The 18672-nt window shown below is 43.6% G+C and overlaps 1 protein-coding gene across 3 annotated transcripts in view; it reads left to right on the top strand.

Annotated features, from left to right (window-relative positions):
* LHFPL3 (LHFPL tetraspan subfamily member 3) overlaps window positions 1–18672 on the top strand; it is a 392623-nt gene that overhangs the window by 353176 nt on the left and 20775 nt on the right. Inside the window, exon 3 of one of the 3 annotated variants that reach the window (XM_084897865.1) lies at window positions 770–797. The exons of 1 other annotated variant lie outside the window; for it this stretch is intronic. In XM_084897865.1, the coding sequence (XP_084753991.1) occupies window positions 770–786 (17 nt within the window). In that variant the 3' untranslated portion in view covers window positions 787–797. Of the gene's footprint in view, window positions 1–769; window positions 818–18672 lie in introns of all 3 variants that reach the window. One more of the 3 variants, XM_084897864.1, reaches the window with a different exon arrangement.

Raw genomic sequence — 18672 nt, 5'->3', positions numbered from 1 at the left:
GGTCAGGGCACATACAGGCAGCAACAAGTCAATGTTTCTCTCTTTCATTAGTCTCTCTCTCTCTCTCTCTCTCTCTCTCTCTCTCTCTCTCTCTCTCTCTCATCAATAAACATACCCTCAGGTGAAGATTTATTTTAAAGCTACTTTGAATTGCTTTGTTATTTGAAATGATCCCCTCAAGAATTATAACAACAGCTGAAACCGGTTTGGCTCAAACAACACATGGAATTATTGCTCACCCCATGCAGTTTTAACTTTGTACTTTTCTCTTGAACCTTTTGATTTCTTCTGTTATTTTTTTTATTGAGCATCTACAATTCTCTCCGAGCCTTGGCTTTCTATAGAAAATGTTTTTTATTGTGGATGGTATTGCCTGAGGAAGCCAAGGATAAAGTAGCAATAACAACGAGATAAGATAATGTTTGGTATTGAATAGGACTATTCCAAGTAGTTCATGTAGTATTATTTAATTCATTCCACCCTCATTGCAACTTGTGAATGGAGCAATGCTATCAGACCCATTTAACAGATGAGGAAACTGAAGCACAGAAAGATACTTGCCTGGAGTCCCACAGCTAGCAAGTGGCAGAGCAAAGATGTGACACCATAGTCTGACTCTCAGAACTGTGCTTTTTCTTCATCACTGTGAATTATCTCGCTGTAAACGGCATGGCCAGGAATGACATTATTTTTAACTTTTAAGAGTAAAGTGCGAGCTCCTAATGTGTTTTACCTTTAACTGTTCTGTTTTTCCCTCCCAAACTCTCAGATGATGGAAATGCTTAAAGCAAACTAAGGTAGTGTGAGACCACACCATGTAAGTGTGAGCATGGCTCCCGTGGGCCCACCTGTGTTCTGTGCGCTTCTGCCTACGTTCCCGCATGTCCGCTCCGTGTGCTTGGATTCCTGCTTCCGCCGCTTGGTGCTTGGGCCGCATGAACCGCCGCTTTTAAGCCCTAGATCTGATATCTTTGTCCCTGAGTTTATATTTGTGCTTCTCTCCCTACAATCCCCGGCACATGGGCAGGAGCCAGAGCACCTGCAGCTGTCAGCCTGGCACCTCCCCAGGAAGGAGCTGGGGGGCCCTGGGGATGCATTTGGGTATTGTTCTCTGACAATGAGCCCTCAGATTGCCAGCTTTTAGGATTCTAGTCACGTGCCTATGTTCTCGCTGCAACATACTACTCCACGGTGCAGAAGCCTGAGGAGGCCTCTCTGTCTAGGCCACGGTCACCCGTAGGGAGCCTCAGCCATGTGGTGCTCTCCTGGGCCACCAGCCTCCACAGGTCACTGCTCTGTGAGTCTCAGTAGGAGTGGATGCCATGTGAAAACCATGGTGCCGAGAAACAGGGCTTACATTTATTATTTTTCTCTGTAAGTATACATATGGTAAACACACATATATTGAACAAACCTAAGATTATAAAGTATTATTAAATCAGATATGGGCCCTAGTGGCCCTTCATTGTACACACACACACACACACACACACACAGCCACATTCTTTTTTGGTGTTCCTTGAATCTATATGAACTCTGTTTCTACTTTGAGTGAATCAATATGTGAAAATTAGATTTATAGATAAATAACTTGAGGAGGAGAAATCTGAGCCTGAAAAAGAGTAAACCTTTAAAATAAGGTCCTACCTTACTATGCCTCCCCCACCTGCCTATGATTTCAGGGTGGTAACTGCTTCTTATTTTCAATCTCAAGGTTTCAGGTGTGTGTTGAATGGGAATTTGTTGGGAGGAAATTGTCAGAAATTATAAGAATTTAAAATTGAAGGGGCTCTCACAAGATGTAATGGAGAACTGCTCAGCCCCCTGTGGTGTGGAGCCCCCAACCCTGAACAAGCACATTTTGGGGCTGGAGAGTGGATCCTTCACTCCAAACCCCATGGTTCATGCAAAATCACTGCGAGAGGGAAATTAACCAGTCCAAAATGGGGCAGAAAGTGGATTAAAACTCAGTCCTCCTCTTCTCATCACAGCATCTTATCAGTGTGTTAACCCAGCCAGGAGAGGTTTTTTGTGTGTTTTTTAAGTTAAGGAGCCTACATCCAAGAAAGGACCCGGGTCCCATTCCTGGCTCTGTCACAAAGTATCTTGGTGATCTTGGGAAAGTTACTGTGGACCCCAGGCTCTTCGTATGTGATATGTATTTGAGAACTGCTGATTTCAAAAAGTACACAATGCTCAGTTTGCTCCTAACCTCGGTCTGTTTTTCACACCATTTCCTCCCAGCAGCATTCATTCCCCATTATAGGATTATGAAAAAAGTTATAGTCAGGCTGTGCAAATAGGGATGACCCTAACAACAAATCAAACATAAAGAGGACTTCTCGCCCGGGGTTGGTGTGTCTCAGTGGTTGAGCATCGACCTATGAACCAGGAGGTCTTGGTTGGATTCCTGGTCAGGGCTCTTGCCCAGGTTGCTGGCTAGATCCCCATTAGGGGTCATGCAGGAGGCAGCCGATCAATGATTCTCTCTCATCATTGATGTTTCTATTTCTCCGTCACACTTCCTCTCTGAAATCACAAATAATAATAATAATAATAATAATAATAATAATTTTAAAAGAGAGGGGGTGCTTTTTCAGCTTCTTCCAAGTCCTTCCTGTCCCTTTCCTAGGATAATCATTGTCCTCTTGAGACCTCTAGTGGCCATATTGGAAACTGCAGGCATCTGAGGACAGGGGAGGAACCAAAGATACCTGTTGTTGGCAGCCTTCAAACCACACAGCCAAGCTCGCCACAGTGGTCTATAGAGGCCGCAGCCTGAAATACTTTCTAGATAGAAGAAAGGAAGCATTTGTGTCCTGAGACCCCAGAAATATCCCCCAGAGGATTGGTGGCCTGAAGTATGTGAATATAGTGCCACATCCCAAAAAAAATGCCTGGCTTATCATAGATTACTAGAGGCCCAATGCACAAAGATTCCCTTGGCTGCCAGCACTGCCTTCACTCTGGCCTTTCTGCTCAGGCCCAGAGCTGCCTTTCCACCTTCCCATGCTGCCCAGAGGCCCGGAGCAGCTGGGGTGGTGTGGAACACCTGCCCCCAGCTGGTCAGCACCTTTGAATGCAAATTAACCCACCATCTTTGTTGGGTTAATTTGCATACTCCTGATTGGGCAGTGGGTATCTCTCTTTGGTTAATTTGCATAATCACTCCTGATTGGCTGATGGGCATTGCAAAGGTAAGGTTAAATAGCATGTTACTCTTTTATTAGGTAGATTTCTGCTGGGTTATCCATGGTTATTCATGGTAATGAGAACTCGGCCTTCTTTTGTGCTTTCAGTTATTCCTGCTTAGTTCAGGGATCTACTGGAAGTTCTGGATTTAGCCAATCCTTGTCTAGGTTATAGAATAGACCTATAACCCCATTTTTATCTGAAACCAAACTGAGCTCCTGGGAGTCCAAAGCTCCAGCCACCAGAAACCTGGTTACTTGGCACACACGCACACACCATTTGCTCTCTTAGGGCCCTGCCTAGGGGCCTGGCTCTGGGGCCAGTGGCCTGCACTGCTCTTTCAGACATTTGCCTCCTGGTGAGGGAGGAAATAAGCCCTCCAACACCATCTCCCACACTCTGACCCTCAGTAAACAGCTTACACCTGACGGACACAAGGCTGGATTGTTGTCATTGCTTTAGCCCAGAGGTTCTCAGAGTGTGGTCCCCAGACCAGCAGCATGATCATCGCCCAGGAACCTATTAGAAATGCCGATCCTTAGGCCCCGCCACAGACCCACTGAATCAGAAGCTCTCAAAGTGGGGCCCAGCCTTATTATATGTTCTACAAACCCTCCCGGTACTTCCAAGGCTCAGCCAAGCTTAAAAACCACCGCCCTGGGTGTGGATTCACAACTGTCAGTGTGCACAGGGGCACGAACTCTCCGCTTCTTTAAAATGTAGGTACTGACCCCTCACCCACAGAGATTTAGTAGTTCTGCAGGGGGGATGCAGAAATCTGACTTTTAACCCATCGTTCCATGTTATTTTGATGGGGGAGTCCCACCCATCACCACTCTGAGAAATCTGGCTCTAGAAAGAGCAGGGCCATCTTTGCAAGCACAGTTTAGTTTCCTCTCTTGAATTAGATGTAAGTATTGTTCTCATTTCTCTCCAGTCATGAAAGAGGTTTCAGGACGTGTATCAGAACACTCCGGGTCTTTAAGGGGTCATACTGTTCCCTTGACAAATCGGTGTTTGCTGCCACGGTGAGGAAAATCGCAGTGGAGTCTGCATCATAATCCAAACTGAAATCCTCCTCTGGAAAGAGATAATGTCTGAGAGGACAGAGTGCAGGGAACCTGGGGCTTCTTGTGAGGCTGGTGTCTGGGGTGCTGAGCCAGGCCCAGGCACGCAGCTGTGTGCGAATCCATCAGATGGCGCATACACTTGACTCATATGGCCTCTGCTTTTACCCCCTGAAAAAATAGAGTTCATTTTTGTGAATGAAAAGTCCTAACTCTCCTCAGTGCAACTCTGGGTCCTCCTGGGAGCTCCAGAAGGGATTTTCCATGGCTCTTCCGGCCCATTTAACTTCCCCGCCTACCCCCCCTCACACACACCCTACCCCTCCAGTTCTCTTCAGAGCACCCACGCCTCCGCGGGGCTCGGGTTCATTGGGGTGTGCTCTGAGAAGACTAAAATGCTGAGTCACGTTTTCAAAGATCTGACCAGAACAGAGCAAGAGACTTGGCGCTGACTCTTCTTATTGCTACCTGGGATCCTCAGTCATTGTTCAGGCACCAGCTTGCGCAGACACTATCTGCTTGGGACAACAGTTTTATCAGGTGAAGCCTCTATTCTTTCAAATCATGTGGATAGAGCAAGCAAAAAGCTGGCTCCCTCCCTTCCTTCCCTTCTCCCTTGTTTACCCCCCTGCCTTCCACCTTCTTTCCCTTACCCATTTTCCCATGCTTTCTTTCCGACCGTCCCTAAGCTTCTGTGACTTTTCTCCAGCTTTCCTCCCTCCCTGTCCTTTCTTCCTTTTGGGCCTCACATGATCCTGAAAAGCAGGCACCCCCACCCAGGAGCGCAAAGAGACTCACAAGCATTCACAGCTGCAGCCAAATGCATCCTGCCAGGCAGGGGACACCACCTTAATTTACCATGAAGCGCAATTAAAAGACAGAGCTCCCATCTCCTCGCACTCAGACAGAGGGAAACGAGAAACGGGAGAACGTCAGAGGAAGCTCCACATTGCTTAAAATCCTGAGTGGACAGGAGAGAGAGGAGGGCAATCCTGAAAGGAGAACAATTGCCTCTCACATCAAAACGTCAAAACCCTATTGAGGAGCCAAGGCAGGGCTGGCCTTGCTGCCCGGAAGCGCACGGGCTCTCCTCTCCCCTCCCCTATTTGTTCTTGGCTCCAGCACCAAGGCCCATGTATTCCCACAGGGGATCTGAGCTCAGCAGAGCCCCCATGGTTGGAGCTTAATGTTCTGCAGCCCCAGACTCGACACTGTGTCTTACTCAGGAAGACCGGTGGAGCATTGCAGCGTGCAGTGTGCTGGGGAAGCTTGGAGACAGCACAGGATGTCCTGCTTCCTGCTGCCTCCACTTCCATCCTCCCTCTCCCAACCCCACCCCATGTCCCCAGCTCCCCCAGGGGGTGGAGGGTGGGTTCTCAGCTCACTCTTCTGCCTTCTAGAGCCTGAGCCCTGCCTGGCCTCCCCTCCCTGTGCCCATCCAGTGACTTCTGCCCTCAGGGGCCTGGGTGTAGGTGGGGAAGGTCACCGTTAGCTGCACCTATCCTGCTGCCTCTTGGGATGCAGCATAGCAGTTGCTATCCCAGCCAGGACTGGCAGGGAGCCTGGTGGATGTCAGGAAGCTTCAATTGAGGGATGAACTGACCGCTCATTCCGGATCCAGATACAGACGTTGCAGTACTGAGTGGGGAGTGTCATCTGTCCTCCTTGCGTTTGGGGAAACCCCATGGGAAGGGAGATTCCCCAGGGCCTATCCCAGGCCAGGGAACAACATGTCAGTCCAGGGCCTGGAGGTGAGGAGGTCCCAGCAGCCAGCAGGCCTGCGTAGGCACACAAGGCGGGTCTCCTTAGCACCTGGGAAGGTCCCGACTATCCCTGTGCCAGATGGAATGCTCCATCCAACTCCCTGGAGCCCCGTCTGTGCCTGCGGAGCCTCCTTGTCCTTCTTTTAACCTTTCTGAGGCTGCCCATGTTTGCCTTTTCTAGCCAGCTTGAGGGATCCTCCAGGGACAAAATATGAATTATGATTTCGATGATTGCACAAATGAGTTAAACGCTCTGACCTTTGCATTTTAAAACTGGCATGGCACAAATGAACGGTAAAATTTGTGCTAATAATTTACATTTTTAATTTACTTAGAATGGCATTAAATATCCAATAAAAGACACACTGACTGGTATCTTTAAATATGAATATATTTAATATAGCTGAACTGCACACTTAAAAATGTGCAAGATGCACTTGTAATGTGTAATGTAAAATGGTTAAGATGGCAATTTTATGTTATGTGTATTTTACCACAATAACAAAAAAAGAATAAAAGCAAATGCCATGACAAAGCAAGAGAGAGACCACCAGGAAAAAGGGGAAAGCTTTGTATTTTAGTACCTTTAATGGCACTTTTTTCTGCTTTTTGGATAATTTTCAGCTAGTACTGGGCCTGTATATTATACAGCTGATTCTGCCTGCACCACACAATCTCCCCTGATGGTGGGGGTGAAAGTCTAATCTTGTGGTGGGATATTCCCAATCTATGGCTGAGGCTACTTTTTTTTTAAATGTTTTTTTTTTGTTTTATTTTTAATTTTTTTTATTAAATTATTATCTTTGTACATATACCATTTCCCACCCCCTCCCATTCATTCCCTCCCTCCCCAGAGTTTTGTGTCCATTTGTTGTAAAAAAAAAAAAAAATGTTTTAATTGATTTGAGAGAGAAAGGGAGAAAGAGATAGAAACATCAATGATAAGAGAATCATTGATCAGCTGCCTCCTGCAAATCCCCCACTAAGGATCAAACCCACAACCTAGGCATGTGCCCCTGACTAGGAATCAAACCCAGGACCCTTCAGTCCACTGGCTGGCACTCTATCCACTGAGCCAAACTGGGTAGGATATGGCTGAGGCTACTTTCAATCTTAGTACCTATTCATCCTCAGAAGGGAAGGGAAAAATACCTAAGTAATGAAAAGGCAACGAGACTTATGCATTTATATGAGCACCCATCTCATTTCTAGGTGACCTCGAATATGCACAGGGTAGAGTGAGAGTTCTGTGATATGGTCAGTTCATCGATTATGAGACTCTTCAAGATCACAGCTTCTCGGAGAGAGACAAGATGGCCGTGGAGTAGGTTGAAGGTACACTCACCTCCTCCTGGGACCAAAGTGAAATCACAACTAAATTATAGAACAGTCAACCTGAATGATCAACTGAAGACTAGCTGCAGAGAAGTCTTATAACCAAGGATTTACAGAAGAAGCCACATGGAGATTAGTAGAAAGGATGGAGACATGAAAAGGGCTGGCTCCACTCCCACAGGTGGTGGCTAAGATTCCAGAGGGATATCTCAGCTGTGTGTGGGGTTCCCCCTGAGAAGTGTGGGGTATCAATAGCACAATGAGATCCCCAGCCCATAGCACCAGAGCTGGGGAGAGGTGCCCATCTAACATCTGACTATGAAAATTAGCAGGAATTCTGTCCACCAGAAAGAGACAGCAGACTGCTAGAGATACATTGGCCTCTTAAATAGCCAGTGCACAAAATCTCAGCCACAGCCACTCACCTTGGGCTCGAGCAGAGGGAGGGTGGGGCTGTGTGAGGAGAGACTGAGGTTTGTGGCTTTGAGGAGAGAATTAAAAGGGACATAATGCTGTCAGCTGATTTCTCAATAGAAACATTTCAAGTCAGAAGGAATTGGCATGAAATATTCAAAGTGATGAAAAGCAAGAACCTACGACCAGAAAAGCTAGCATTTAAACTTGAAGTAGAAATAAAGTTTTCCAGAAAAGAAAAAGCTAAAGGAGTTTGTTATCATCAAACCAGTGTTACAAGAAATGTTAAAGTGACTTCTTTAAGAAAAAAGAAGAAAAACATGATTAATAGAGTAAAATTGCAATAAATATGTACCTATCAAAAATCATTTTAAATGTAAATGGCTTAAATGCTTCAATCAAAAGACATAGGGTAACCCTGGCCAGTGTGGCTCAGTTGATTGGCATATCATCCATGCACCAAAAAGTCACGGATTTTATTCCCAGAGAACATACCCAGATTGCAGGTTTGATTCCTGGTCATAAGAGACAATCAATTGATGTTTCTCTTCCACATCAATTTTTTTCTCTCTCCTCCTCCTCCCTTCATCTCTCTCTAAAAATCAATAAAAACATGTCCTTGGGTGAGGATTTTTTTTAAAGTTTTGAATAGAATTGCCTTATGACCCAGGAATTCCATTTCTAGGAATATATCCAAAGAAACCCAAAACATTAATTTGAAGGAATATATGTTCATTACAATGTTATTTCTAATAGCCAAGATTTAGAAGCATCTCCAAGTGCTACTTCCAAATCTTGGCTATTGGATGAATTAATTTAAAAAAAAAGGGGGGGGGGGTAGTACATTTACACAGTAGAATACTACTCAGCTTTAAAAATATATATATTTAAGGAAGCCTTACATTTTGCAACAGAATGGATGAACCTGAAGAGTATTATGCTCAGTGAAATAAGCCAGTGAGAGAAAGAAAAGTACCACATGATTTCACTTATATGTGGAATCTAATGAATAAAATAAACTTACAAACTAAATAGAAAACATGCTCATAGATACAGACAACAGACTAACAGCTGGCAAAGGAGAGGTGTGTTGGGGGCTGGCTGAAAAAGTTGAAGGGATTAATCAAAGAGGCAAAAACTACTAGACACAGACAACATTATGGTTATTACTAGAGGGAAAGGGGGTTGGGGAGGTAGTAGAAGGGAAAGGTAAAAATAAATGGTGATGGAAGGAGACTTGATTTGAGGTGGTAAACACACAATATAATATTTATATGATGTATTATAGACTTGTACACCTAAAACCTATATAATTTTATTAACCAATGTCACCCCCATAAATTCTTTTAAAAAGGGCACAGCTTCTTACACTCAACACAGATTGTCTATATTTCCCAAATATTACAAATAACTTAGGTCATTTATCACCCTCCTCTTTGAAGTCTTGTACCTTGAAAGAAAATAAGCTTGTAGCTCCTCATAGCTCTAGTATAAAAACGGGGGTGGGGGGGAGTGCAAAAATTATCATTTCTGTAGCACCATTTTTCTACATAAAGTGTGTCTAGGCTACACTTTAAATGAGATTTTTAAAAAAGATAGCAACTTGACCCTTCCAGGTTAAGGAAACTTTATGTAAACTGAGATTGCTATTGTTCATAAATTCCTCAAAATTAATCTTCTTGGGCTTATGATGTAGCCACCCAAACACACCTTTTCCTTCACCTTTGTGAGCCTCAGTAAGCTCTTTAGGCAGGCGTGGCTTAAAGCTTAATCTACTTCCTATGAAATTATACTATTCTCTTGATCAGCTTATCCCAGCTTTGCAAATTGAGAAAAATTCATTCCTGGCATCAACAGCCTGTTAAATTGGTTCTGATTAATAATTGGATCTTAAGACCCTTTCAAGGCAACATTTACAACAACAGATTAGTGGGGAAGGGAGCGTGATGCCACGCAGCACCATGTCGTGGTGGAACAGACTGATGACCTCAACTGGAGGTTAAGTGCAGAGGCCAGATTCTGGAGGAGTTTAATTTCTGAGAAAAATCATAGAACTACACAGAAACTCCTCCCCTGCAGACACAAAGACCTACCAGTTATTTCCCATTCACATACTTTAGGTGCTGGTCTAAACGCGTTCCTCTTGTACGTGGAGTGTGACTGCAAGTCATATTCTTGTAGTTTGCATTAAAGCTTTTTAGATTTTGAATTATTTCTAGTGGCACTGCTGAAGGAATATTCCTTCCTTTAATGCAAAAGGAAAAAATACAATCCTCCTGAAATATCAGACTGAGAAATAAACTACTAGATTAACAATGGATGATTTGCAGGCATATAGTGTGCCCAAATAACTAGAGCTTTATGGCAAATCCTTTAAGCATGTCCATGTGGTATGACACCAGAACTTACTTGAGCCCAAATTCTCCCAGCTCAGTCTGTGACTGACGGTAATTTCAATCCTATTATTTTACCCACTGGAGGAAAAAGAAGGAAACCTAAGAGTAAAAGAAGGAAGAGATTCTTGGGTTTAGATGGGCACCCATCACATTTTTAAGTAACCCCTGAGTTTTCTCAACAAAGGCCTTCAGGCTACTCTGAAGTGTTGCATGAGAACTCTCTGGGAGATGAGCTTAAAATTCTGTCGCCTGTACTCTTTCCATATCTACCAACTCTGAGTCTTTGGGGATTTTTTAGTTAATTAGGAGGCTCTTACCTAGTAAAAGTTGGGAACTACTAACTTCTAGACACTTTCATTAATGTTGCTGACTCATGTTTTCAAAATCCAACAATTTTATTGCACATGTGAGAATCTTTAGGTCACTTGCTTGGTAAGACTAATTGGTATGTTTTGTAATTCCTAGAGGTTGAGAGCAAATTTCTTTCAGCATTCATTCTTTCAGTAAGTGTGTCCTGGGCGCTGTGCTCGCTTTTGTAAGTTAACAGATCTTCACAGCTTCTCTATGCACAGTGACACCTGCAGGTTTGCTATACTTACAAAAGACTGGGCCTGCAAGAGAAGGCTGAGAAGTGAATCTTTGAAAGAATTAGCAGAAAGGTAATAATAGCTAAAAGACTCCCCACTTCCTTGCATTATTGTAATTTTTCTATATGCTAGACTTTGCCTGTGTTATCTTATTTCATCCATACAATACTAGTATATTGTCACCATTTTACAGCTGAGGACTCTAGCTCAGAGAGTTATTTGGCTTGTGAGCAGTGGTGTAGGGATTCACTCCCACTCTCTGCAGGCTCTTATTCAACTCTATTCCAACCAGCACGGTCGATTCCTTTACCAGGAGGTGAGGCTATTAACTGTGAATAATTGTACTCTCTTGTCACCACCTAATTTCTATTCCAATGATGATTTGTTTTCTATAAATCCATGAAACACACATATATGCCAGTCTGTGGGGATACACGGTAAATGTCTGCCTTAAGAAGCCTCCAATTACTGCCCTGGCCTGGTAGCTCAGTTGGTTCGAGCATCCGTCCTCCCAGTATGCCAAGTTTTCTGGTTCATCCCCAGTCAGGGCACATACAAGAAGCAACCAGTAAATGCACAAATAAGTGAAAAAATAAATCAATGCTTCTCCCTCTCTCTTTCTCAAGTCAATAAATTTCATTTTTAAAAAAAAGAAGCTCCCAATTACTAAGACCTTCAGTCATATAGAATGTCCACAATTAGCCTTGGTCAGTTTGGCTCAGTGGTTGGAGTGTCAGCCCACAGACCGAAGGGTTGCAGGTTTGATTCCCGGTCAGGGGCACATATGTAGGTTACAGGCTCGATCCCTGGCTCTGGTCGGGCCACATGTGGATCAATGTGTCTCTCTCACATCCTCCTTTCCTTCCTTCCCTCCACTCTCTCTCAAAAAAAAAAAAAAAAAATCAATGGGAAAAAAATATTCTTGAGTGAGGATTTTTATATATAAGAAAGTCAGAATTAAACAGAGAACCCCCAACTTCCTTGAGTAATCTTGAAGCCATTAGACTGCCTGGTCTGCCTTTCTGAAATTCCCCCTGGAGAAATAGTTTCCAACTGCCTTGCATTATGTGGATGTCCAAACAACTCCAGTTTATTTGTTCTTTTCAAGCACAGCCATTCCAGGGGGCAGTAAGTTTGGAGCTGAGCCCTCTTTGTCATGCGGTCTGGAGAATTATAATTTGTAACACCTTTCAGTGTGTTAACGTCAGCCTTTTTCCTTTTTCCCAAACGCTGGTAAAATGTCCTGAGCTCTCAAAACTGGCCTCTTCAATGTAATCCCTAACAGTAAAGAACAAAGCTATGCAAAAGAGCTACCAGGGGGGTTATAGCTGAAGGTTCTACAGGAGAGAAATGGGACATGTGGTTTGCAATCATTACTACATAGAAGTTTCTGTGGTGGTTAAAGTCTCGTTAAAAATAAGTTGCCCAAGTCTAGGCTACTTCCTGCTATGAAGGCTGAATACAAACTAGAATATCTCACTGTCAATACAAAAATTGTGTAAACATGTCTTGAAGACCCTTTAGACTTGCCCTGAAAGCTAGCATTGCAGATTTCCTTCACCCCAACCTATCAATCTGTAAGAATTTTCTTCAGCCTTTCTTACTAGACAGGTGTTCCTAGGGACAAGCCAGCCCTAAGGGCTCAGTTTCAAGCTGTGGGACCTGGGGCAGGCTCGGATATTACAGCAAATGACAACCACTGGCCTCCTTGTCCCCTCACAATTTGGTCCTCAAAAGCAGAGCTATCTCCAGAGACACCCCTCCCAAACATGTAGACAGAGAGTAGTATGTCCTGCCCTGCCCAGACTTTGTCAACACCTCAAGCTGCTTCTCCCCACCCCACCTTGAGAACCCTGAGTCCAGGATCACCACCAACACCCTTATGCTTTCTCCATTTCTATTTCTACATAGCTGGAGAAAGACTCAAACATGGAGATGCATCTACTACACCCTGATATGGGTAACCTGCACTGAGCATACCTTCTTTATTCATTTCTTGTTGGTCCCACACATATTCCTTCCAGAAATGGCTCCAAACCTTGTTCTCTTTGCTCAAGCCTGCAACAACCCTCCAACTGCAGCAGACCCCACCAGACCCTCTGCTGAGATAAAGCTCATCCAATGACAAATTCAAGTTCCTTTTTGTCCACCTCCGGTCTTTCCTTTATTTTCACTTATTTTTATTCCTTCATCTCATTTCTGCTTCTGCCCGGGAACCTACTTTTCCTCCTGAATTTTTTTTTTTAATAACTCCCCAGCCTCCTGTCCCCCAAACCCTGGAAACTGCCATTGTACTTTCTGTCTCTATGAGTTTGACTACTCTATATACCTCATATAAGTGGAATCATACAGTATTTGTCTTTTTATAACTGATTTATTTCACTTACCATAGTCCCCTCAAGATTCATCCATGTTGGAGCATGTGTCAGAATGCCCTCCTTTTTTAAGGCTCAGTAATAATCCATTGTTGGTACATATATTTTGTTTATCCATTCTTCCATCAGTGGACACTTGAGTTGCTATTGTGCCTCCTGAGTTCTTAATACCCTCTCCAGAGTCTATAGTCTATCAATTACTTTCTTTTTCCAATATTGAAGAGCGTCCTCTCCATTAATGTTTTCCCCTTATCCTATACATATATTAAGGATCATGAACTCCATCCTTTACATCTTAAGCTTTACTCTTACCCTTGCCTTTTTACTACTATAATTTCACTTTTTAAAATAATCTATTCCCCATACTTCTACTTCCACACTATCTATTCACTTTTGGGGAGGGGGGGAGTGAGTATTTCCTGCATTCAAAAACATATAAATAATGATGTTTACTCACCACATGGGTTAAGTAAAATAAGTTATCAGTATCAGCATTCAGAGCTAGATTGGGACTTAATCTTGTTTCTAATCCTTCCACCACCATCCCCTAGACACACACACACACACACACACACACACACACACACACACACAATGACCTTTTTCTTACACCTTCTCTGCCACCATACTCAACCTTTCTCCTTGGCACTATCTCCCTTGGCTACCATGACCCCGGACTTTCTTGGTTCCCATTCTATATCTTTGATCCCCCTTCACTGCGTTCTGTAGCTGCTCTTCCCCTTCCAAATTTCTGACCTTTGTCATTTCTCCTCTCACTAATATCTCTTTTCTCTACATTATCCATTTCAATTATTTTACCTCTCACCTCTTCCAGATGTCCATGATTTTCAAAGCTAAGTCTTCAGTCTATATTTTTCACCCAAGCTCCATTTCCAAATTTCTGTTTGCATGATAGATGTGACTGCCTTATTAGCACCTCAAATTGGCAGACCTCAGGGCTCTATCCTCAACCCTGTCCTGTTTGACATTCTCGACAATGACTCATATGGGGGAATTCAACTTTATCAAATTTGTGATGCATGTATAGTTGGAAAACAAATGAATCCCAAAGACTTTTGCAGGTTAACTATAGCAGAATGAAATTTAACAAAGGTCAATGCAAGAAACTGACCATGGTTCTAAACACTCAACCACACAATCAGAGAATTCATAAATAGGGAGATGTTGAGAGGAAAAACACAAGGAATTTAATTAAGTGGCAAGGTTATTGGTCAGAAATATTGTTTAAAAAAAAACTAATGGAATCTTAGGCTATCAAAGATAAAATATCTAGAGTAAAAAGAAGGAGTTACTCAATTTACCGGTGTTTGATTGAGGTGCACAGTGCTGATTTTAGCTCTTGGAACCACATTCAAAGCAAAGCTATAGGAAACTTGGTGGGCATTTAAAAAAGAGCAATTGGGACCATGAATGTAGCTAAAATGGGTCATATGGTCATGTCCTAGGTCTATCCAGAAGAAGAGAAACTAGACAGGCTCTTTGTAGCTCCATATATTATAATACAGCACCAGTAGGAGGCACTAGAAGACAATGTTTAATCCAGACCAATGAATATCCAACTCAGCTGCAGATCAGGGAAAGGACTTTTGGGGAAGTAGTATAACGAGGGGAGATTTCCAAATTCAGTGGAGATGGAGATGGAAATTCCAGCTTGCTCTCTTCAAATCTCTGCCACCACCAGGTCCTTAATTATGTGCCTAGAACTCACTACATAGCATATTAAAGTTAAAAAGCTAATGTTCATTCTTACTAGTATAGCCATGGGGCGGGGTGGGGAGTGGGGGGAGACTATGAAACATGGAAAGTCCTCCCTTTACAGTCGGGAACAGGAGAAGGACCTATCAGCATTTTGCTGGAGGTCCTAATGTATTATCAAAAATACTTCACCTGGCCGAAACCGGTTTGGCTCAGTGGATAGAGGGTCGGTCTGCGGACTGAGGGGTCCTGGGTTCAATTCCAGTCGGGGGCATGTGCCTTGATTGCGGGCACATCCCCAGTGTGGGGGGTGCAGGGGACGGCTGATAAATGTTTCTCTCTCATCGATGTTTCTGGCTCTCTGTCCCTCTCCCTTCCTCTTTGTAAAAAAATCAATAAAATATATATTTTTTTTAAAATACTTCACCTGTCTAAGAGAAGATAAGACAGATAGAAAGGGCATGAGACTGATCTGGGTGTGATATCTAGCTGTATAACTTACAATGTATATGACCTTGGGAAATTATTTAACCATTTCTTTTTTCTCATACGGGTGACCTACATTCATCTACAAAATGAGCAATCTCATCTACCTCAAGGAGTTTTTGTGAGGGTTGTGCCTCTGGGGGCATAACCAAACCCCAAGAGGAAACAGGTTGTGCCCTCAACTAGGGTAATTTAAGAGAATTTAGTGAAGCAACTGTTGACAAAGGTGTGGGCAGGACTAAGGAGAACCAGTAGGGATGATGAAACCTCCCAGGTTAGCAACATAAGGGAGTGATTACCAAAAGCTGGCGAGAAATGTAGGTGTAGGTGTAGCTGTCTCTCTAACTGGCCGTGGGAGAGGCCACATCACGCCACATCACAGGACCTGTCTTCAGGAGACTACTGCCGTTGGACCTGTAGCCCGCTAAGAGAGAAAATACCCCACCAGTCTTGTCTCCTGCCTATCTGTGATCAGCTGAAGCCATAGGGCAAATAGCCCCATTGATGCAGTCTGAAGGTCAGCCCCTTGGGGCATAGAAGTGAGTGGAAAAGGGTGAAGACTGGATCTGGATGGACAATCAGAATACATCAGCCAAAGTGCTTCAGAAACTTTAGTCTTTTTCCTCAGCCCTCCCAGTTGCATTTTCTCAAGATGCAATGCTGAGCTGTAAATTGAAAATTTTTTAGCCACTTTTTTACCTTTTCAAAGAGCTTCAATTCATAGGGCATTCATTGTTTTACTTCATCCCCATAGCATTGTATTAGGTAAACTGGGCCAGTAGTATTATACTGCGGCTTAAGAGATTAAATGACTTTTCGAAGATCACAGAGGGTCCAAGGCTGTTACCCTGACTCACTAGATTTGTGAGATATCCCAGATACAGCAATGCGAAAAAGGTTATTTGAAGATGAACCTTTTGAATAAACTAATGGATTGCAAGCATTGTCATCATCCAGGCAGAAAGTTGCATCTCCAAAAAAAATGATTTGATTCCACTTGTAATAAAGAATATATAAAGTATGTATAGTATATATGCACATATGTAATTTATAAAAAGGACATATAAAAAAATTAAAAAGGACATATATACAAAAATACCTGTATTCTTAGTAAAAGAGAAAGAGAAAATCAGAACCAGTGAATGGAGCTCAATTCAGGTATGCTAATTAGAAAAGGTGCTCAAGTGGCCGTGGCTGAGCATTGAATTGGATTCTGAGCTTCTTGGCAGAAGTTACACATTTCTCATTATTGGGAAAGAAGCAACATACTATTTTCTCAGAGGAAAAAAGGGAAACGTTCCTAGGGGAGAAACAAACACTCTCTGATAGGTTTCTTGTGGAGGAAGCTTCCTTGTAGGTAAGACACTGAGTGACATAATGGACAGTGTCCTTGACAACAGTTTTTTTTAATTTTTTTTAATAAACCTTTATTGTTCATATTATTACAAAAGTTCCTCATTTTTCCCCCTCCACCAGGTTCCTACCCCACCCTCTGCCCTTTCCCCACCCCCCCTTGTCCTCATCCATATGTGCACAGTTTATGTTCATTCTCTTCTCGCACCCCCCACTCCTCTTTTCCCTGAGAATCATCAGTCCACTCCCCTTCCATACCTCTGATTCTATTATGACAACAGTTTTATAACTAATAAAAATGAGAGTCCTCCATGGTTGTTTCTTGAAATGTGGGCATAACATTGGAATACATCTCCATGAAGGTCATTCTAGGAAGAGCTAAGATAAAGGTCCAGGCATAAAGTTCCTGGTGTTCTAACAGTGTCACAGGTGGACCTGAGAGAACCTGAGGGAAGAAGAGAGTCCTTCCCTTTGAGACCACCTCCCTGAGTAGCATTTCTGTCAGGCAGGCTTCTGATTGGCAGGTATCTGGAGGTGGTTCTCTCCATCAAGGCCCTCAGTGAGCGCTAGGGCTGGACGCTGCTGACTGAGGAAAGGGAATTCTTGGACTTGGAGGACTAGATCAGCAGGCCGTAGGGCTGGGCTGACAGTCAGTCTTGACAGCACTGTGACTTACATTCTTGGTGCCGCCAGTTCCTGACAGGCAGCTGGATAGAACTCGCTCAGGCACATGACTAAGCACTGCCTCTCCTGCCGTCTTCCAGCGATTTGTTTTCAACTATCAAGGAGTAAAAGGAAGTGAACTGGGGTAGAAAATACTCTCCCAGTTTCACTCCTTTGAGCTTAACCTCAAATACAACTTCCCCAAAATGCCATACAGTCTGTCAGCCAGAAGAACCTGCCCTCACCTTCTGTGAGAGTTGCAGACCTGGACCGTTTGGAATCCCCTATCCTTGAACTTTAATGCAGGTGAAATGAGCTGAAAATGGACTTCAGGGGTGAACTTGAACTAATGCCGGAACTACCACCTATTGCCACCTCCAGGTGCCAGGCGCGTTAAAACATGACCTCTGTCTTCCCTGTTTGCCATTCAGGCAGGTGATAATCTCCATTTTATTGCTCAGATTAGAAAACGAGGTTCTGAGATGATAAGCAATTAGCTATGGTCACACATTGATAGAGCTGCATTTGATCCTGGCTTTCTCTGACTCATGCAGGGCTCATTGCATGAGTGAGGCAGGTCATGGCTCCCTGGCTGCCTATGTAGGAACTGCTGGTCTTGCCTGAGTCCCATGTCCCTAACTGGGTACCAGATGCAATTGCCCAGAGCCTCTGCAGAGCCCAAAACGGAACAGATGTGGACCTGCCACACCCTGGGGCCAGCTTTTCAAGGAGTTTTATCCACACCTCTCATTAGCCCTCACAACAACCAGATAGCTAAAACTCACTATAGGAGAGTCAAAGCGGTAAGCCTGTCACACACACACACACACACACACACACACACCTCTGGCCTGGATCAGAGCTGGGACAAGAGCCCAGCTGCGTAGAGTGCCCAGTCCCAGGAGAACATGTGTGGGAAGATGCTATGTAGCTGAGAAATTGGGTGTCTGTCAGCCATATGCTCTCTCAGATGTAGACAGTGTAGCCCAATTACACAGAGCTGGAGTGATGCTTTGTTAAGTGTCTGGCTTAGTGGGGTTTTTTCTAATTAGAGCCCCTGACCGATCCCCCCCACCCCTCATCCCAACCCCAGAAAGAAATTAGCGATAGAAACAATTCTGTGTTATTGATTCCAGGTTATATTTTGTATTGTTTTCCTTGACCTCCATTTGACTTATCTCTCTTCATCTCAAAATCCTATAAAGTGAACAATGCAGAAATGATGGGTAGAGGTTGATCTTCTGGTTGGAAACATTTCGATTTCTTCTTATGGGTGTATTGAATTTCATTCTGGCCAAACAGAATGGACTCTCCTGCCTCCATTT

Source organism: Pipistrellus hanaki (genome assembly GCF_964339955.1).
Source record: "Pipistrellus hanaki genome assembly, chromosome: 10".
In the NCBI taxonomy this organism is placed as follows: Eukaryota; Metazoa; Chordata; class Mammalia; order Chiroptera; family Vespertilionidae; genus Pipistrellus; species Pipistrellus hanaki.
Note: the sequence above shows the minus strand (reverse complement) of the source record. Positions and strands in the feature narration are given on the sequence as shown.